This window comes from Apteryx rowi, unplaced genomic scaffold (genome assembly GCF_003343035.1).
Source record: "Apteryx rowi isolate R43461 unplaced genomic scaffold, aptRow1 scaffold_1011, whole genome shotgun sequence".
Taxonomy (NCBI): Eukaryota; Metazoa; Chordata; class Aves; order Apterygiformes; family Apterygidae; genus Apteryx; species Apteryx rowi.
The window spans coordinates 85,650-102,187 of NW_020447211.1; the positions used below are offsets into that span (position 1 = coordinate 85,650).

The 16,538-nt window shown below is 51.3% G+C and overlaps 1 protein-coding gene across 1 annotated transcript; it reads right to left on the reverse strand.

The window, feature by feature from the left end:
* Window positions 1-805: 805 nt before the first annotated feature.
* LOC112965252 (ectonucleoside triphosphate diphosphohydrolase 8-like) lies at window positions 806-9,815 on the reverse strand. The gene is made up of 9 exons (XM_026064072.1): window positions 9,690-9,815; window positions 8,326-8,443; window positions 7,037-7,187; window positions 5,744-5,903; window positions 4,355-4,588; window positions 3,007-3,279; window positions 2,168-2,278; window positions 1,342-1,479; window positions 806-988 (listed from the first exon to the last, which is right to left on the reverse strand). The coding sequence occupies exons 1-9, from the start codon at window positions 9,813-9,815 to the stop codon at window positions 806-808; spliced, it is 1,494 nt and encodes a 497-aa protein (XP_025919857.1).
* Between the last annotated feature and the right edge of the window lie 6,723 nt (window positions 9,816-16,538).

Here is a 16,538-nt window from a genome sequence, read left to right on the forward strand (position 1 = left end):
CCCTATGCCCAGCACCAGAGCAGGCCTTGTAGCCTACTGGAGTCTCAGCCGGGCACCCACAGTGCACAGACCTTGTGCTGGTGGGTCAGAGTCTGGTCTTCAGGAAGACRCCCAAGAACAGAAATCCCTTTATCCCATAAGAAAAGGGAGATGAGATAGACACCCTGGGGAAACATGGACCATCCTTCTGATTCTAGATACTCAATTTGACTTTTATCTCCAAAGCCATCAGCTGAGCCCATACGATACACATTTAGGAGAGCCAGCTTGGGTACCCCAGAGCCTGGCATGCCCCCAGGCTGGCAGACTTGGCAGGGACCTTCCTGGCTCTTGGGGACCATGATTAGAGCTGGCATTGCACCAAGCACCCTGTCAGCAGGTGCCTGTAGCTGTGCATTAACAGCCTAACACTTGGGAAGCTCTTCCACAGCCAGGTTGGCTTTCCAGAGCCCCAAACTCCAGCCTGTGGGATGAAGGCCAAATATGTAACAGGCATAATGGCATAAGAAGGCAGATAGGCACTGGCTGGGATTTCTGCAGTGCAAAGGCTGATCCTAGCAGTTCTCAGTGGGAGTGGAGCTCCTTTGGAAATGTCGTGTGGTGCCCAGCTCTATTTTTGGGCACAGTTCAACGGGAGGCCAGCCTTTGTTTCTTCATTGCTGTAGAGGTTAATATGCTCAACATCACTGACCCAAGCTCAAGGGATGGGCTGTCAGTCCTGCTGGCCAATGTGTGTGGGACCCTGGCTAAGTCAGCCCTCCAGCCCCAATGCACTCCTACCAGGCTCTGAGATGCAGCCCAGCTCCTACAGCCACAAGCGCATGAGCAGGGCAACAAGACCCAAGGCAAGAGTGAGCACAATGAAGGCGACAGCTGCAGCCCACAGGGAGGGATCATGACCCTTCACCCACTCCAGAGCCTCCGCTGGGATCATGTTGGTGAGGTTCAGCATGTAGCCCAGGGTCCAGCCGATGTCCATGCTCCCTGCCTGCCCGAGGAGAGAGGGGATACTGAAGGCAGCTCTAGCGCAGAGCTCCCACTGGCATCATTGGTGCCACTGTGTGCGAGGCTGGGCACAGGCACAGCGCATGTCTCAAAGCAGGATGTTTCTATCAGCCTGGCCATGTGACTGAGCTGCACAGCTGGATGTTAGCTGGGCATTGTGCTGGTGGACAGCTGTGTCCGAGTGCATTGCCATGCTGGGATGTGAAGCCAGCAGGACTTTTCTGACCGGTGCTGCTCATGGCTTTCACAACAATGCCTACACCCCAACGTAGGCAGCTGGCTCTTTTTTCCCAGTGCTGCCTCTATTCCTGCCTGCAGGCTGAGTTTGCTGCTTACCTTCATCTGGAAGATGATGCTGTTCCAGCTAGTCTCATTGAACTTGTAGGCATCAAGGAGGAGTGTGAGGATGTAGTTGGCATTGGCGCAATAGCTACGCAGTCGCTCAGGCTTTTCTTTAGGGTAGCTAGAAGACAGCTGGGGGGCATGTGGGAGAAGGAAGGGAAGTTATTTCCAGAGAATAGCAATGAGTTGACAGCAGGCAATTTCCATGCAGAGGCAATGCTCTGATGACTGCTGAATGAAGGGTGATGGCTCTGTAACCCCCATCATCCAGAGAAAGACACTTGCTTCCGGACTAGGCAGGTATTTTGGACACACCCAGACAGGGCAGCTCCTCACAGGAGGATTTACTATCCATTTCCACAGGGAAATAGAGACATTTTGGAGCTCCTCCTGCCCCAGGTCCTCCCATCTCAGCCTCCTTGCACAAGGGGCTTCTGCTTTCTGCCCCATGTTTGTCCTACCACATCTGACTCCCCTCCACAGTGGTGCCAGCAGCTGGCTCCTCTCTCACCCTTCTCCAGGGCTCCATCCCCAGCTGCAGCTCCTGTGATAAGGGAGCAACTGTTGTTTTCATCTGCCCTGGCTGCTGCTTTCTCTGTGTTGTTCATGCACACAATGAACAAGGAGGAACCCCAAGGGTAGGCATAAGGTGTCCATGGCTCCCTTACAGGGCTCAGGGATGGCTCTGATGTGTAGGGCACAGCTCAGGAACCAGGGAGCCTTGTCCTGGGGGCATCTGCACTCTTCTTCTGCTGCCCCAGGACCCCTTCACTTGTGAAGCTTTCCCATAGCCTCCCATGACCCATCGTGGGAAACATACGTCTTCCCAGCTTCTTGTGCAGAAATTCTGGATGGTCTCCCTGACAGTGGCCAGAGGCTGCCCGTTGGTCAGGTTGAGGAATCTGAAGTTATAGTAAAAGGCTGAGAAGGCCTGAAAGGCAAGAAGTAGAAATGGCATTGAGTAACAGTGGGGAAAAAAGTGCCCTCAGGCAGCTGCCCTGGTCTCCCTTGAGTCAGGAAGGGCTGTCAGCAGGGGCAGCTTTCACCAGGTTTGTCCCACCCTTGCATAATTCCAGTGCATTCTTGTCCATATCCCAGCAAAAATGATCAGCTGAAAGGCATACATGTCTACTGGCTACAGCAGTGTGTTGAGCACGGGCAAGACCTAGTCTGTAGGCTTCTGGCTATGCTGGATTTTGACTGAAAACTTGGTTTTCAAGTAAGCATCTCTTATTAAAATGATTCCTTTTTGAGAGCTGACTGGAAAACCAGACAGCAGAAATTCCTGGTGTGCSCTGGGAGAGTGGCAATTTGAGTGCTTTGTGCCCCAATTCTGCCATGGGAAGATGACATTGTCATGAGATGCCCTGGATGGGCCACATGGCCCAGCATGCAGGGAGACCACAGCCCCAAGGGACATGCACTTTGCAACAGCATTTACTCCTGAGAGGAAGCACCTCTGTGTCTGACAGCAGCACCCTGTCACCTGGGGAAACACACCACGCAGACTGCTGCAAGCAACCCTTGTTTTGCCCCTTGTCCACAGCTCTGCAAAGGCCTGGAAAGGGGGGCCTCTTAATGGGACACAAAAGGTCCCCCTGAACAGGACAGTGGTTTCTAAAGACAGCAAGGGAAGTGAAAGGACAGGATTTGCCTTACAAAGAACTGCCCGCTGACAGGGGGCTGGTAGACACCATTAAAGGTGCAGTTCTGGCTCTCGCTGCATGCAGAGAAGTTGAACAGCTTCTTGATGGCAGCCAGGCACCTGCTGGCATTTCCTCTGCCCTCCAGGGTCACGTTTCTGTCAGCCAGAGTTAGATGTAAGTCATTTTGGCTTGTGCAGGGGCTGGTGTGGAAGGAAGACAGCGAGATGGTTTCATTGTAGTTTTTCGGGTAGCAAGGGTGTTCGACTTGTGTGCTGGAGGACGACTCCTGGGAATAGGAAAACCCTCTGATTTGCAGGCTGCAGCCTTGTCCAAATCCCCAGGGAGGATAGGCCCAATAGCAGGGATATGCAGGGATTCACCCAGGGCTTCGCTCMCATGGCCACAGGTGTAGGCATCTCCCATCCCCTTAGCAGGGAATGATCTTCATCCATTTAATCCTGTTCTCTTTGTCTGTCTGCAGTCCCAGCCTGAGCTTAACACTAACGCATATTTTGCTTTGTCTAATTCCTGCCTCTTCCCACTCTTTATCACCCTCCTATGCCACTGAGGCAGATAGATTTCAGGGTCTAGCAAGCCTCTCCCCAAGCCAGTAGGATTGTGGTCTGGGACAGATGAAGCCTTCTCCACCGCAGTTCTAGCTCTGTCTCTAGTTATGGCCCTCTGACATGTCTTATTGGCTGTGCAGCATGAGCAAACCCTTCTGGCTCTCCTGGCTGCTCCCTTTGACAAGGTTCAACTCCATGAAAATGCCATTCCCTTCTGATCTTCCAAAAATTGCCTGAGAAAAGTCTCTGGTTCTCTTTTCTCAGATCCCTACAGTCACAGAATAATTGAGGTTTGAAGGGACCTATTGGGGTCTCTATGCCACCCCTCAGCTGAAAGCATGACCAGGTTGCACAAGGTCCTGCCCAGTCAAGTTTTGAATATCTCCAAGGATGGAGACTCCACAGCCTCTCTGGGCCCTATTCTGATATTTAACCACCATTATTCTGAAAAAGTTTTTCCCTATGTCTGGCCAGAATCTCTCATTTTCCAGCTTGTGCCAGTTGCCTCTTGCTCTGCCACTTTGCACCTCTGAAAGGAGTCTGGCTCTGTCTTTTCTATACCCTCCCATGAAGCATATTCAGACAGCAATAAGAGCTCCCCAAACCTTCTCTTCTGACGGCTTTCCATGCTCCTCTCCAGGTCTGCTTACCCACACTCCAGGGAGTCTCTACCATCTCTCACACCCTGCTGATGCCTCTCTGAAAGAGCATTATATGTTCTTGTTTTACTCTTTAAAAATTTTGTGATTGGTAGCGTAACAGTAGAGTCTGATTACCACCCGGTTTCCCTCTCACCGCAATTAATTCTTTTGCCAGGCGCTTCAGCACCTCATTTTGTCCATAGCAGAGGTAGCTGTGGGTGTAGATGTTGTAGTTATACCCGTAAAGTGTGAACTTGGAGGTTTCATTCCACTTTATAACTGAACCTTTGGGGATAAAGCTGATTTGAGTTGATGCTCCTCCAAGATCCAGTGCCCCAAAAATGCTGGCCACTTCTGGATGGACCCACATGTGTTCTTTGGGGTAGTACTGCCAAGACAAGATAGAACAGGAAGAGGAGTAGGAGACAGACATAATTACTCTACCCAAGCAGAATTCTCCACCCATTTAAGTCAGTTGGGTTTTGTTGCTAAATGCGTTGAGGAGGGGACTCAGCTGGCTCATTCTGTACCTGAGGGCCCACTGCCCTCTGCACACGACCACTCTGGACATTTGCCAGAGCCAGAAAATCCAGAGATGGAAGCAGCTGATGGTCAAGATTTTCCAGTGTGGCAAGGACCCATGTGGGCTAGAGTCACTGGTACCCAGACCAAAGCACTGTTGGGGATCTGACTTGGAAAGGGTGAACGCTCTGCACTTTCTGAAAAGTAGGCCACAGAAACATTAGTCCAAAAGGAAAGCACAGCCAACATCTACAATAAGCCTCTGTTAGCTTGCACAGGAGCCAGATAGTGCCTGCATTTGCTGGGAGCTGTGGCAATACTGGGAGCGCTTTCTGAGGAGGGTGACAGGAAAGAGGTTTGGCTTAAGCTTCCTTCAGAGTGCAACTTTGAACAAAAACTGGGACCCCCAAGCACCATATGGGAGACAGGCCTTCTCAGGGCAGCAAGGCAAAACCCTAAGGGGCAAACTGTTACCATCTGGCTGCAAGGCCGACCTTGCTGTCTCTTTAACCTATTGGGAAGACAGCACTCCCTGGCCAAGCACAGCAACCTCTGTACCCTTTCCAGGACTCTAACTTGCTCACAGTTTGTCCAGGCAAGGACAGGAGAAGGCACAGGCCACATGTTTGGTTTGGTTTTGTAATTCTGAGAGGGCCCTGACACATCAGTAGTGAGTGAAGTAAGAGACCCAGTGCAGAACTGGATTGGATCACAACCAAATAGAATAAAGCAGAAGGGATGTCCTTCAGGGCTGTGCTTGGCTTTTCCAGCCCTGGTCAGTGTTAGCATGGGGCTTTCTTCCCTGTGTCCACATGATATGGAGGTGTGCCCTTAGCTTTTAGTAGCGACACCCTCATTCCTGGTTTCTCCCTCCTCTTTCACAGTCGACAAATCAGAGAACTACTTGCTACTTCTCCTAGATCATTCCTGAATGGCAACGACCCAGACCTTTCCTTCTGTGCTAAGTTAACTTAAGAAGCTAAGAAAGATCAAAAAACCCATATTAGCAACCTTTTCCCACCTTAGTGAAGGAATCTAGTAGGTAGTTGATGGTGATCCAGCCATAAGCTCCCTCCTCTTCCCCTGTGATGATTCGAGCCCCATGGAAATCCACAGGGTACTCTTGCATGGTCCTAGCAATTTCAGCCAGGACTTGGTCTGCAGCTGAGCTGTTCTGTTCCCTAAGAAGGATCCAAAGTTCGGTACACATATTCAGTGAAATCATTACTACAGAGAAAATACAAGGAAACAGTTTGCTTTCTCCCAGACTTTCTTTCACAGACTCTAGCTTTTGGTAATGAGCAGCTTGTGTGAAATGATGTTTCCTGCTATCTAGCTTGTAGAAGCCACTCATGCAGCTTCTGTTGTGTAAATCCCAGCTGTCCTTCCACCTAGACTTGGGATAACAAATTGAGGAACAATATCGATCTCCTCCCTCCATGGCAACTTGATCCCAGTTGCAAAGTGGCTTGCCAGGCCACCCTTCGCTGCCTATCTTCATAGCATTCAAGACCAGAGGAGGTCTTTATTGACCAGCTCATCTGATGTGCTGCATAGCACAGGCCATTGAACATCACCCACTGATTGTACCATCAAAGCCAGAACTGGTAGCTGAACTAGAGTGGGTCTTTTAGGAAGATGTCAGCCTGGTTTCAGACTTCTGAGYGGGGGGAGGTTTCTTGGGGCTGCTGGTATTTGTTCTCTCTCTCTCTGAAGTGAGTAAGCATCAGGCTATGATTTGGTTCCCTTCCCAGGGAAGTGGTCAGATTGTCAGTGCACAGAAATAATGTTAGAAAACCGCAGCCATAAAACCAAGAACCATGAAATTAACATTGACATTTGAAGAGAGCTAATATGAGCCAGTGAAAAGTAAGATCAGGTTACACAACACCCCTTTGCTTTGTACCTCTAACCCACTCCCCTGTCAGCATCCAACCATGTTTACAGAAGGTACATTCCCTGGTGGGAACAACTCCCTTATGTGTAAGGAATAATGAAGAGCAAACAAAGAGCACTGAGAAGTATTTCATGCTTGGAAATGAGCAATGCAACATCCTTCTGTGTTGTGGGGTCACAGAATGCCAAATGTATGTCTCTGGGCAGCCTCTCTGCCCCCAGGGCCAGAAGTTCAGGACAGCTCAGCCACCCATGTGTCCCCACTTTGCTGGCTTTCTCCCAGTCCTCAGTCGCTTGCTCAAGGTAGCACAAGAGTTAGGAACTCCTGACCCCGCACAGGATGCTGCATTAGCCAGGCCGCCACTGACTGCTTGCAGCTTGGCCACCTCTCCTTCACCCCAGTGCCCCACAAAAGTACCTCAGTAGCCTCATGCCTGCTGTTGCTCCAAGATAAGCTGGTACCTCCCTCTGTTTTGCAGGGGGAATGACCTTCAGAGCTTTGTCCAGGCACTCTCTTAGGGATTCGCCAGCTTTTGGAGGATTGCTGGCATAGCTTGATATGCCTTGCCCTGGAAGAGAGTCAGGCTGGGACAGGCTGATGGGAATAGCTGGAGACAGGGATGCAGAAGCAAGTGGACTTGGGGGCAGCAAGGCTAGTCATCTCTTAGCAACTGAAGGTCCTTTGCCAGGTCACCTGGGCCTGTGAGACCTGGCTCACCCAGGTCTCCCCTTATGTTCCTTTCCTACAGCATCCCCATGTCTCCCACATTTTCAGCAGGCATCTGCAGCGTCTGGCCCCATGTACCACATGCAGCCTGCTGGCTTGCATCTGTGCACTGGCAGGCTTCATCTGTGGTCCAAGCTGAGGATCTGAGATGTTTTACATTGTGCTTGGGGTCTGGGCTCTGAACTGCCTAGAGTGCCATTTGGGCCATGTTTCATCAATGGGATAGTGCAGGCTTGGGCCTCTTGCATCCAGACAGCAAAAGCCAGAGTGGAAATTTGCAAAGTCCCTTCCCTGTCCCACCATAAATCTGACTGTGTGCGACACACAGTGGAGGTGTCAGTCCCATACTGTGACTTTGAGGCCTGGCTCCGTGCTCCAGTGCCTCTTTGGATGACAGCACAGAAGCCAAGCTTGCGACCAAGAGCACCAAGGCAAAACAGAGCCCAAGGAGTTGTTTCCACTTGTTCTTAGAGGCAGAAACAGGCCTGGCTGAAAGCAGAGATAATGGGATACGTCACCTCCAAGCAGTGCATGAACCAAGGCACCAAAAGGAATGGGCAAGAGCTAGTGAAATTCTTGCCCAAGGGTTCCCTCCTGTGTCCTCCAATTACACTTTGTCCCCAACTCTGTGAATGAGATGTTTCCCTCTTGGGACAGTGGTTTCTGCTGCTAGGGATAGTCCCAGGTGGAGAAGTGAAAGTTCACAAGAACTCCAAGACACTTCAGTCCCATCAAGCATTTGGGCACTACATGGTGCTGAGAGCCCACTGACCATGAGTGAAGCTGCTGGGGAGTTAGGGACCACCCTGACTGTAGCCAGGCCCTCCCCACCATGCTGTCAGTGGTAATCTGGGAGTGGGAAGCCACTTGGCCAAGCAATGCCCCAGCTTTGGCAGGCCAAGAAAAGGGAGGCCAGGTCACCCTACCTGCCATACAGACACACAGGACAGCATCAAGCCCACAGCAGGGGGGATACTCACCCTGGACATCACAGGACAAGGTCTGGCTGACCACACCAGTGTTGTTCTCTTTGTCTGAGTCCCACTCGTAGACGAACAGAGAGGTGTGGGACGAGCCTGCGTCAAACACGATCCCATACTGGAAGGAAAAATGAAAACATCATGGCTGGCAGGAAGAGCAGCAGGGGTGGTGGGGCTGGACCCCAGCCCTGCCATGACCCTGGTCAGGTTGTTCAAACTGAGATGCCAGAGGATGCCCCAAAGAACAGCACTCTTAATCCATAGATCCTCTTTAAGGTATGGCAATCTACACCATGGCAGAGCAGAGCAGTGACAGGACAGGTCCCTTCAATGTATGGCATCAGCATGGTCATTTCTCATGGCAACTGAGAAACTTTCTCATTCCCTCTGCTGAGGTCTATGCAACAATGCCAACTCACACAAGCACTTTTTTGGTGGTTTATAATGCTCTTGTCTTTATTGGTTAAATATTTTTTGTGTACATACTGGCTCTACCTCAGGGCCAGCAGCACCCCGATCTCCAGAGCTCTCTGCTTCCCCTATCATTGCACCCAGTTTGGGCAGCAAATGGCAGGGTGACACCAGTCTCGGTCCATGAGGATCCAGCTGTGTGCCTTTTCCCTGAGAAACCTTCCATCTCACTCTGAGATCTCACTGATCCTCTTCCAGCTTGGATGAAGTGGGATACCAAGCCACAGGGGAGGGATGGGGAGGAGCAGTGATGTTTGTTCTGCAATCTGGGCAGGTCAGGACGAGGTTAGTGGGAGCTGGCAGGGACAAAGGCCATGTAGAGGTGTATTGACATGTGGTGCTGTGTGCTGTGGTGCAGAGGCAGCAGGGCAGGGCTTTGCTGTTGCAGCCGTACCCACCTGCCCTAGTGTAATTTCCTTTGAAATTCATTGAGCGCACAGCATTGTGGTTAGCTTTCAGAGGAGGCTCCTATCTGTTGCCTGCACAGTGCCTGGCAAGAGAGGCTCTGACCCTGACTGAATCATTGTCTGCCAGGAATCCACAAGGCTCTCCCTATTGTGATTTTTTCTTACTACTTTTGTTGTCCTAACACTGTGCACAAGCCATGACACTGCTGGGTTAGCCACTCTGCAGGCACAGCAGGGTGATGAAGTCTAAGATGAAGGGCAAGGAGTCAGCCAGAGGTATTGTATTATTCAACCTGGCACATGGTGACCCCAGCTCCTAGGTGCCTGTGCCTTGCTTCTTCTGCTTACATTTTGGGATGGATAGGGAAGACCTACATACCTACTGCAAGGCAGTTCCTACTGAGCCCCACTCATTCCTAACCCCTAAGATGAACTGTTGTCTCAGAGCATCTGTCCCAGATGACTGCTCTCTGCAGTGGTGCTCACCTTGACTGTGGGTGGCAGAGTAACATCTTTAATCTTCACCAGGCTGAGAACAAGGGCAATGATTGAGAACATGGCCAGCGCCCCCAGAACAGCAGAGATGAGGTGCTTCTTGTTAGTGAACATCATGGGAAAGGAGCCTGCAAACTTAAACACAGAAGGAGAAAAGGTTTTGGACATGGCCGGCTGGGAAGAGTGTCGATCAGTTAAAGCTGCAAGGATGCCGTTCCCAAAAGTTCTCTCCAGGTTGACATTAGCCTTAAGGAAGCTGTGTGTATCTCAGAGGTCCTGGTGGATATTCAGGTCTTCCCTTGAGAAGAGCTGCGTTAGGATAAAACAGGGGGACTGGAGAGAAACAGAGGCTGGTCGCCCAGGAGCCTGACACAGCCATGACAAGAACACTACAGACCTCCAGCTCTTACACCAAGCTCTTGCTCGGCTCACTGCTAGCTTGAAGGCTCAGATCAAGGAAGAGCAAAAGAAACACTGTATCAAACAGGGGAGGTTATGGGAAATTGTAGCAAAACTCAATGCAAGATACTGTGGAAGAGGAAGGTGATTTTACTTTATAACAAGTAAATAAGATCATCTCGCTTGCACTCTCAGGCCCACACACTCCCCAGTGCGTAGACATGTGCACCCAGGGGTGAAGCCAGGATTACTTGTGTGCAACAGGGAGGACAGGGGAAGCCAGCTCACTAGTCCTCACTGTCGCTCTGGGTTTCCTGACTGGCAGCAACAAACCAAGCTTTTTAGGCAAAATTCTTGAATTTCACAGTTCTTTTGTTTACCTTATCTGGGTATTTATGGCTTCAGCCTTGTTCTGAATCTTTCTGACACCTTATCTTAGGCCAGTTTGTTCCTTTTCCTCATTGGAATGAAATCACAAATATGATGTTCTGCAGCAATTAGTACACACCTTTCCTTTTAACCTTTGCTTCCCCGTTTCTTTGATGCTTTCACACACATGCATGTACACACATTTCTGTCCTTTCTTCACTCTTACCAATCTTGATATTTCCATTACAAATCTCTAACCTTTTTAAGAGGTGAGAGTAACATCTGCAGTATCCAATGTCCTGAAATCACACACAGAGCAGCAGGTGTCTTGATAGAAAGTTTTATTAAAATGAGAAGGAAAATCACATTGGAATAGGAAGGATGGCCTTGCGAGGGGGATTTCAGCAAAGCTTGCTAAGCCAGGGGAGACACAATTTGCTCTCCTGCCAAGAAGGCTAGGACATCTTCATGTGGACAGAAACATGGCCTGGCACTTAGCACCTGGGACTGCAGTCATCCCTTCCACATGTACAACCCACCTTCGAGGTGTTCCTGGGCCTGGTGTAGCCAGGGTCCCCGCAGACACGGGCACTCAGAAACAGCGGTGAGCTGGGAGGGAGTGGGGAAGGGCTGCTGATCGCATGACCCCTCAGCAGAGCAAGTCAGCCACCTGCCACCTCCATCCCTTGGCAGGCATTCAAAGCCCGTTTCTGAGCTGGTCCTGACTGCAGTGCCCCATCTCATCCTGCACCCAGCTCTCTCGGCTTGGAGGTGGGAAGGACTCATGGATGTAGGGGACCTGCTCTTTCCAGGTGAGACAGCTGAGCTGTTTCTTACTGATTCTGCTTACAGATAAGAGGCTGCCAGTGTTATCATAAGGCTGAGCACGTTGGAAAGACCCAGTTTTCAGCTGCTTTGTCTCAGCTGAGTCAAACACAGAGATGTCAGAAGGGAAATGCGCCCTGGGGAAACTACATTGTGTGGTATGACCTTCCCAGAGCACCTTTCCCTGCAGCTGGAGGTGGCCAGGTGGGGACAGTGGTAAGTCCCACTCTGTGCACTGAAACTGAAGTACCACCTGGTGGAGATGGGAGCTGAGCAATCCTCTGGAGACTCTCAGTCTCAGGATATATATGTCTGCAGTTCAGACTAAACATGGCCAGGCCCATGACGGCGGAACAGGGTTCAAACTCGACACCAGTTGCTCTTTCCATGACAGTCCCCTTCACACTGGCATGTGCTGCTGCTGCGGCAATCGCCTGGAACTCAGACAGCTGCTACCACTCCTGCATTGCCACCTCCACCCACCGAGTAACCTTTGGATTCACCTGTTTCACTAGATGGGGTGAGAAAGTGTTTGCTACCTTCTGAGATCTGGAAATCCTCAGCTGTCTGCACAGCGGCTGGAACAGGGCCTTCCTGAGTGAAGGGGACTTGTCCTTATGCAGGACACAGGGGCACTGACCACCCCTGACTCTTTTCTGGACGCACATGTGGCTGTGCTGCGGCCAGACAGCTCACTGCCTGGGGAGCTGCCACGCACAGGCAGCCACCCCCACCAAACCCTCCAGCTCCTGCCTCTGAGCGTGGGCAGAATGTCTGGTAAGTTTGTTTCTCCYGATTCTTCCTTAATGAATACTAAGTTCCAGAGGTTACGTGATAATATCTTAATTGCATCCTGCATCATAAGGACAGGTAATGATTTCCCAGCTGGGAGGGAGCTATAGTTTCTCTTTCCTCAGCTTACAGTGACTCTGTCTGCTTATCTCAGGTGGATTACTGAGCGTCAGGCAACAGACCTGTCTCAGAGGTGCTACTTCTGTCTCCGTTCTCAGGAATCTGGATCTCTTTACCACTCTCAGCCCTTTGGCAAACCTGCTTTGGCAACCCTAGCTCTGCCACCAGGAAAGGCCCTTTTCCACATGAGCTCAAGGGCAGGGGAAGGACAGACATTGCTGGGTCTAGGCTGACCTGACAGTGAATGGCTGCAGTGCATGGGAGGGTCCCAACCCCTGGGCTGCCTAAAGCAAGGGCCAGGTGAGAGCACCCTGAGTCTGCATCCAGCCTATGAGCCCAGCTCTGTGCAGGCGAGGGCATGGGAAGGAAGGGCGCAGCCTATAGCCTGTCCCAGTACGGAACAAGGATGCAGCTGAGGCCACGTATGAAATGCAGAGTTTTGCAATGCTCTCAGGACTGCCAGCCCCACTGCAGCCTCTGAGAGTGGAGGACCCCTCATGAGCGTGGTGAGTGGAACAGCACACTCAGGCAGGCCGGGATATATGCCATCTTACAGGGACATATGTCTGTCAATAGTCCCAGCACAGGGATCCAGCCCTAGGTCCCTTGAGGAGCTGTGTTCACTCTGAGGGGACCTTAGATCAGCCATGGTTGCTCTGGAGCTTCAGGAGCACTTGTCCACCCATTTTCCATGGACCTTGTCCTAGCAAGGATGGCAGGACCAGACTCAGCCATGCTCCTGAGATGGGTGAGAGTGAGTCAGGGACAACACTGAGCAGAGCATGGGCAGCTGCTCCTGACAGTGCTTTAGTCATCATAAAAGCAGTGTTTGTGATGCACCATTTCTTCTTAACATGGGCAGATGTGTCTCCTCCCTGCACAGCAGCCCCATGGCTTTCAACCATGGTGCAGCTCAGCCATACTGTTGAGTGGGGCTGGGATACAATTCCCACATATCAGAGCCCTTCATCTGCCTTCCTGGGCCCCAAATGTGTGCCTTCCTCTTCAGAGGAAATGCAGATGTGCAAAAGCAGGAGAACCAGTTTCACCAGCACTTTCCCTGGGCAAACAGCCAGCATCAGAGCCCAAGGCCTGGCTGGGCCTGGGGCAGAGCTGCAGGATGGGGCTGTGCCAAGGAGAGGTCACACAGCATCAAAGCGATCTGGGTGGATGAATGGTTTGAGGAAGCCCTCAGATTGGGGGGGGGGGGGGGGGGGGGAAAGGAGGACACCAAAGAGAAAGAAAGGGGGGGGGGGGGGGGGGGGGGGAGGGAGCCGCGGGGGGGGGGGGGGGGGGGGGGGAGGTCTCCCATCTGCTGTAGCTATCCTTTTGTCCTGCCCTGCTATAGGACAAGGTCAGTCCTGTTGGATCTAGCTAGCCCCTCCCTGAAACCCAGTGGGACCTGCAGGGCTCCAAGCTACCCTGGGTACAAGGAGACCAGGAATCTCCATTTTCCTAGCACCCTCTTTCCCAATGTCCACAAGTGCCCATAGGCCCCACAGACTGTGCTGGTAAACAAGGACTCATAGAGGGATAGAAACCAGGACCGAGGTTTTGCTGGGAGATAATATTATCTTAAATAGACTAATTAAAAAGTCTGATTAAAGATACAACCTCTTTCTCTTACGCCAGATATTCCTGAGCCAGATCACAGGTAATGGCTCGATAATTTTGTTGACAAAATCCTTCTTGCAAAAACTTCAGGGCTGAGTAGTTGCTACAGAAGAATAACACTGGGAGGAGGCACTGTAAGCCATGAATGAAAGTGCTCTGAGTAGGCTAAGTGAAAGGCTTGCTGGAGACCATCTTCCCAAACCTGCCCACTTCATGTTCCCAGCATGCAGCCTTGCAGACAGCCCCTATTGCACATGTGCCTTCTCCCTTTGTGGGCTTGCTTTCTCCCTGCCCATAGGCAAGTACCCACAGAAGCCACTTGATAAACTAATTACTTAGATATCTTAACTTTTACCTCCTCTTGAAGAAAAGGCTGAGCACCAGGCCCCTTCTTGTTCTGCCTTTGCACTCCAAGACAGAGAACACTATCTCCTCTCTTACTATCTGTGTTTCCCCCCTGTACAGCACCCTGCACTCTCTTTCAGGGGTGACACTGCTCTGGCTTGGCTCTGGTAAAGTGACAATACCCCATCTCCATGCTGCATTCAGTCGGGCCCTGGATTTCACTGGCAATCCCACCCAAAGGCGTGTTTGTCTGTTAAAATGTGGCTGGGTCTTGGAGCGACCCAGCACCCAAGCACACAGTATCGCTGGGCCTGGAAGGGTCAAAGGATGTCTGGCATGCAGGAATTAACCCCCTCTCACATGGCTTCCCTCGGATCCTCCTGTCCAAGTTTTGACAAGACCCAGCCTTGTTTGCCTTCAGGGATGTGTTTAGATGAGAGCTAAATGCACTTTGTGCTCATAATTGAAAAACCAAGCTAAAGGTCCCATTTTTCTGACTGCAGGTTGACAAATCTGCTAATGAAAAGCATGACTGGAGTACATACATATGCCTCTTTGATGTATGTTAACATATATGTTGTATGGGAAAGTGCGGAAGAATGTCGAGGAGATAGGCGATGGAAGCTAGCCAGACAGTTCCGTGGGAAAAGGAGCATCAACAGGACATGTTGACCCATAGCCATGTAGCTGGGCCTATGTCAGTGTGGTGTGCACCTGGGCTTTGACTCGAGATCAGCGATGAGCTCAATGTGCCCACTGTGCATGTGTGTAGTACACAAAACCCATGTATAGTGCCCCCCCGGCATTCCTCGCCATGGACCGACGCTCAGCGGTGCCAGGGACTCTCCCGCTCCTTTATTGCCTCGATCGGGAAATCGCTGGGGAACCCCCGCTCAGACGCAGAGGTGATAAACGCTCAGCGTTGACCTTAGTGTGCCTTGTGTTTGTGTATCTGTTCCTGCCGGGAGTCCAGGCGTCGCCCCCGCCGGACCCTTACAACTGGCGTAGTCGGCAGGATACACAAACGACAATGCCGTGGCCAAGGAGAATGAAGGGGGAGGGCGAGAGCCACGGAGGGACTGCTCGCCTGCAGCTGCCAGGATGGCCCCAGACTGAGTGGTGGGGGCCAGTAGCTGCATTGCTTGCCACTCTGGCAGTCCCCCAGGACTGGCCAGAGTTGGCACAGGGGGAAAATGTTACCCCGAAGGCGGTTGAATCCGCTTTACAGGCTATGCCCTTCCRTGCTGCTTYGGAAGCAGCTCRGAAGCTYRYYGGACAATTAGGGTGGGYGCTGTTGACGGGCATTCGAGCCTTAGATAATGAGGTATCATCTTTGCAGCAACRAGTAAAAGATCTGGAGAAGGAGAATGGAGATTTGCATGATGCGAGGGCGGTAGCACAGGAGTTGATCACGAGCCAAGCTGAAAAGAGTCAGGAATTAACCCATAGGGTAGAGCGATTAGCTTTACGAATGGCTAACAAACGCCGTGCGCGCTATGGTAAAGCCCCAGCTACCGTTGCCCAGGTGAGAGCAATAATAGCTAGACCTTCCTGGGACCCGGAGGAGTGGGATGGCAATATCTGGAGTACTTCATCTGACTCGGAGATTGAATTTGGATTAGAAGGAGAATCGGCTACTCCCCAGGTCCGACCTCTTGTGCAACTGAAGGGGGAGAGGSAAGTAGAYGGGAATACAGTGGAGCAATCTAGGACGTATACCCCGAAGAATTGCGTGAGTTTTTAACTGCTTTCCAGCAGCAGCATGGGGAGTCCTTGTTAGCCTGGTCAGTGAGAGCATGGGATGCAGGTGCCAGATCACTTAGTCTCGTAAGAGAGGAGCTGAATTTAATGAGCCCCTTATCAACCGATGCTCAAGTTCAGTATTATCTTACCCAATTAACTGCTCCGCRGGACGGGGCAGGAAATATTATYGTAGCTCCAACATTATATCAATGGTTATGTGCTGCTGTGGTAGGTGCTTATCCGTCCACCGATGAGTTAGCCGCCACAGTGGGAGCGTGGCGTACTTTGGAGGAAGGGATCAACATGTTGCRGCAGCTARGGGTAGCAATCRGATTAGCAGATGGAGAAGGACCGGACGGTGTGGAAATAACGCGGCAGATGAAGACCCAGTTATTAAGGGGGGCTCCAAGTGCCTTAAAGCCCTTACTATTTGGCATAGTAATGCCTGCAACTGGAACAGTGGGGGCTTTAATACACAATATAAGGGATTTGACACTTGTTGGYGAACCAGATACTAAGCAAGCGAGAGCAGTTCGGAATTCCAAAGGAAGAAAATTGGCAGGGACTACTAAATTGAGTGGAAAGGTAACGAGGCAACAGATGTGGACTGATTTGCTGCAGGCAGGGGTATTA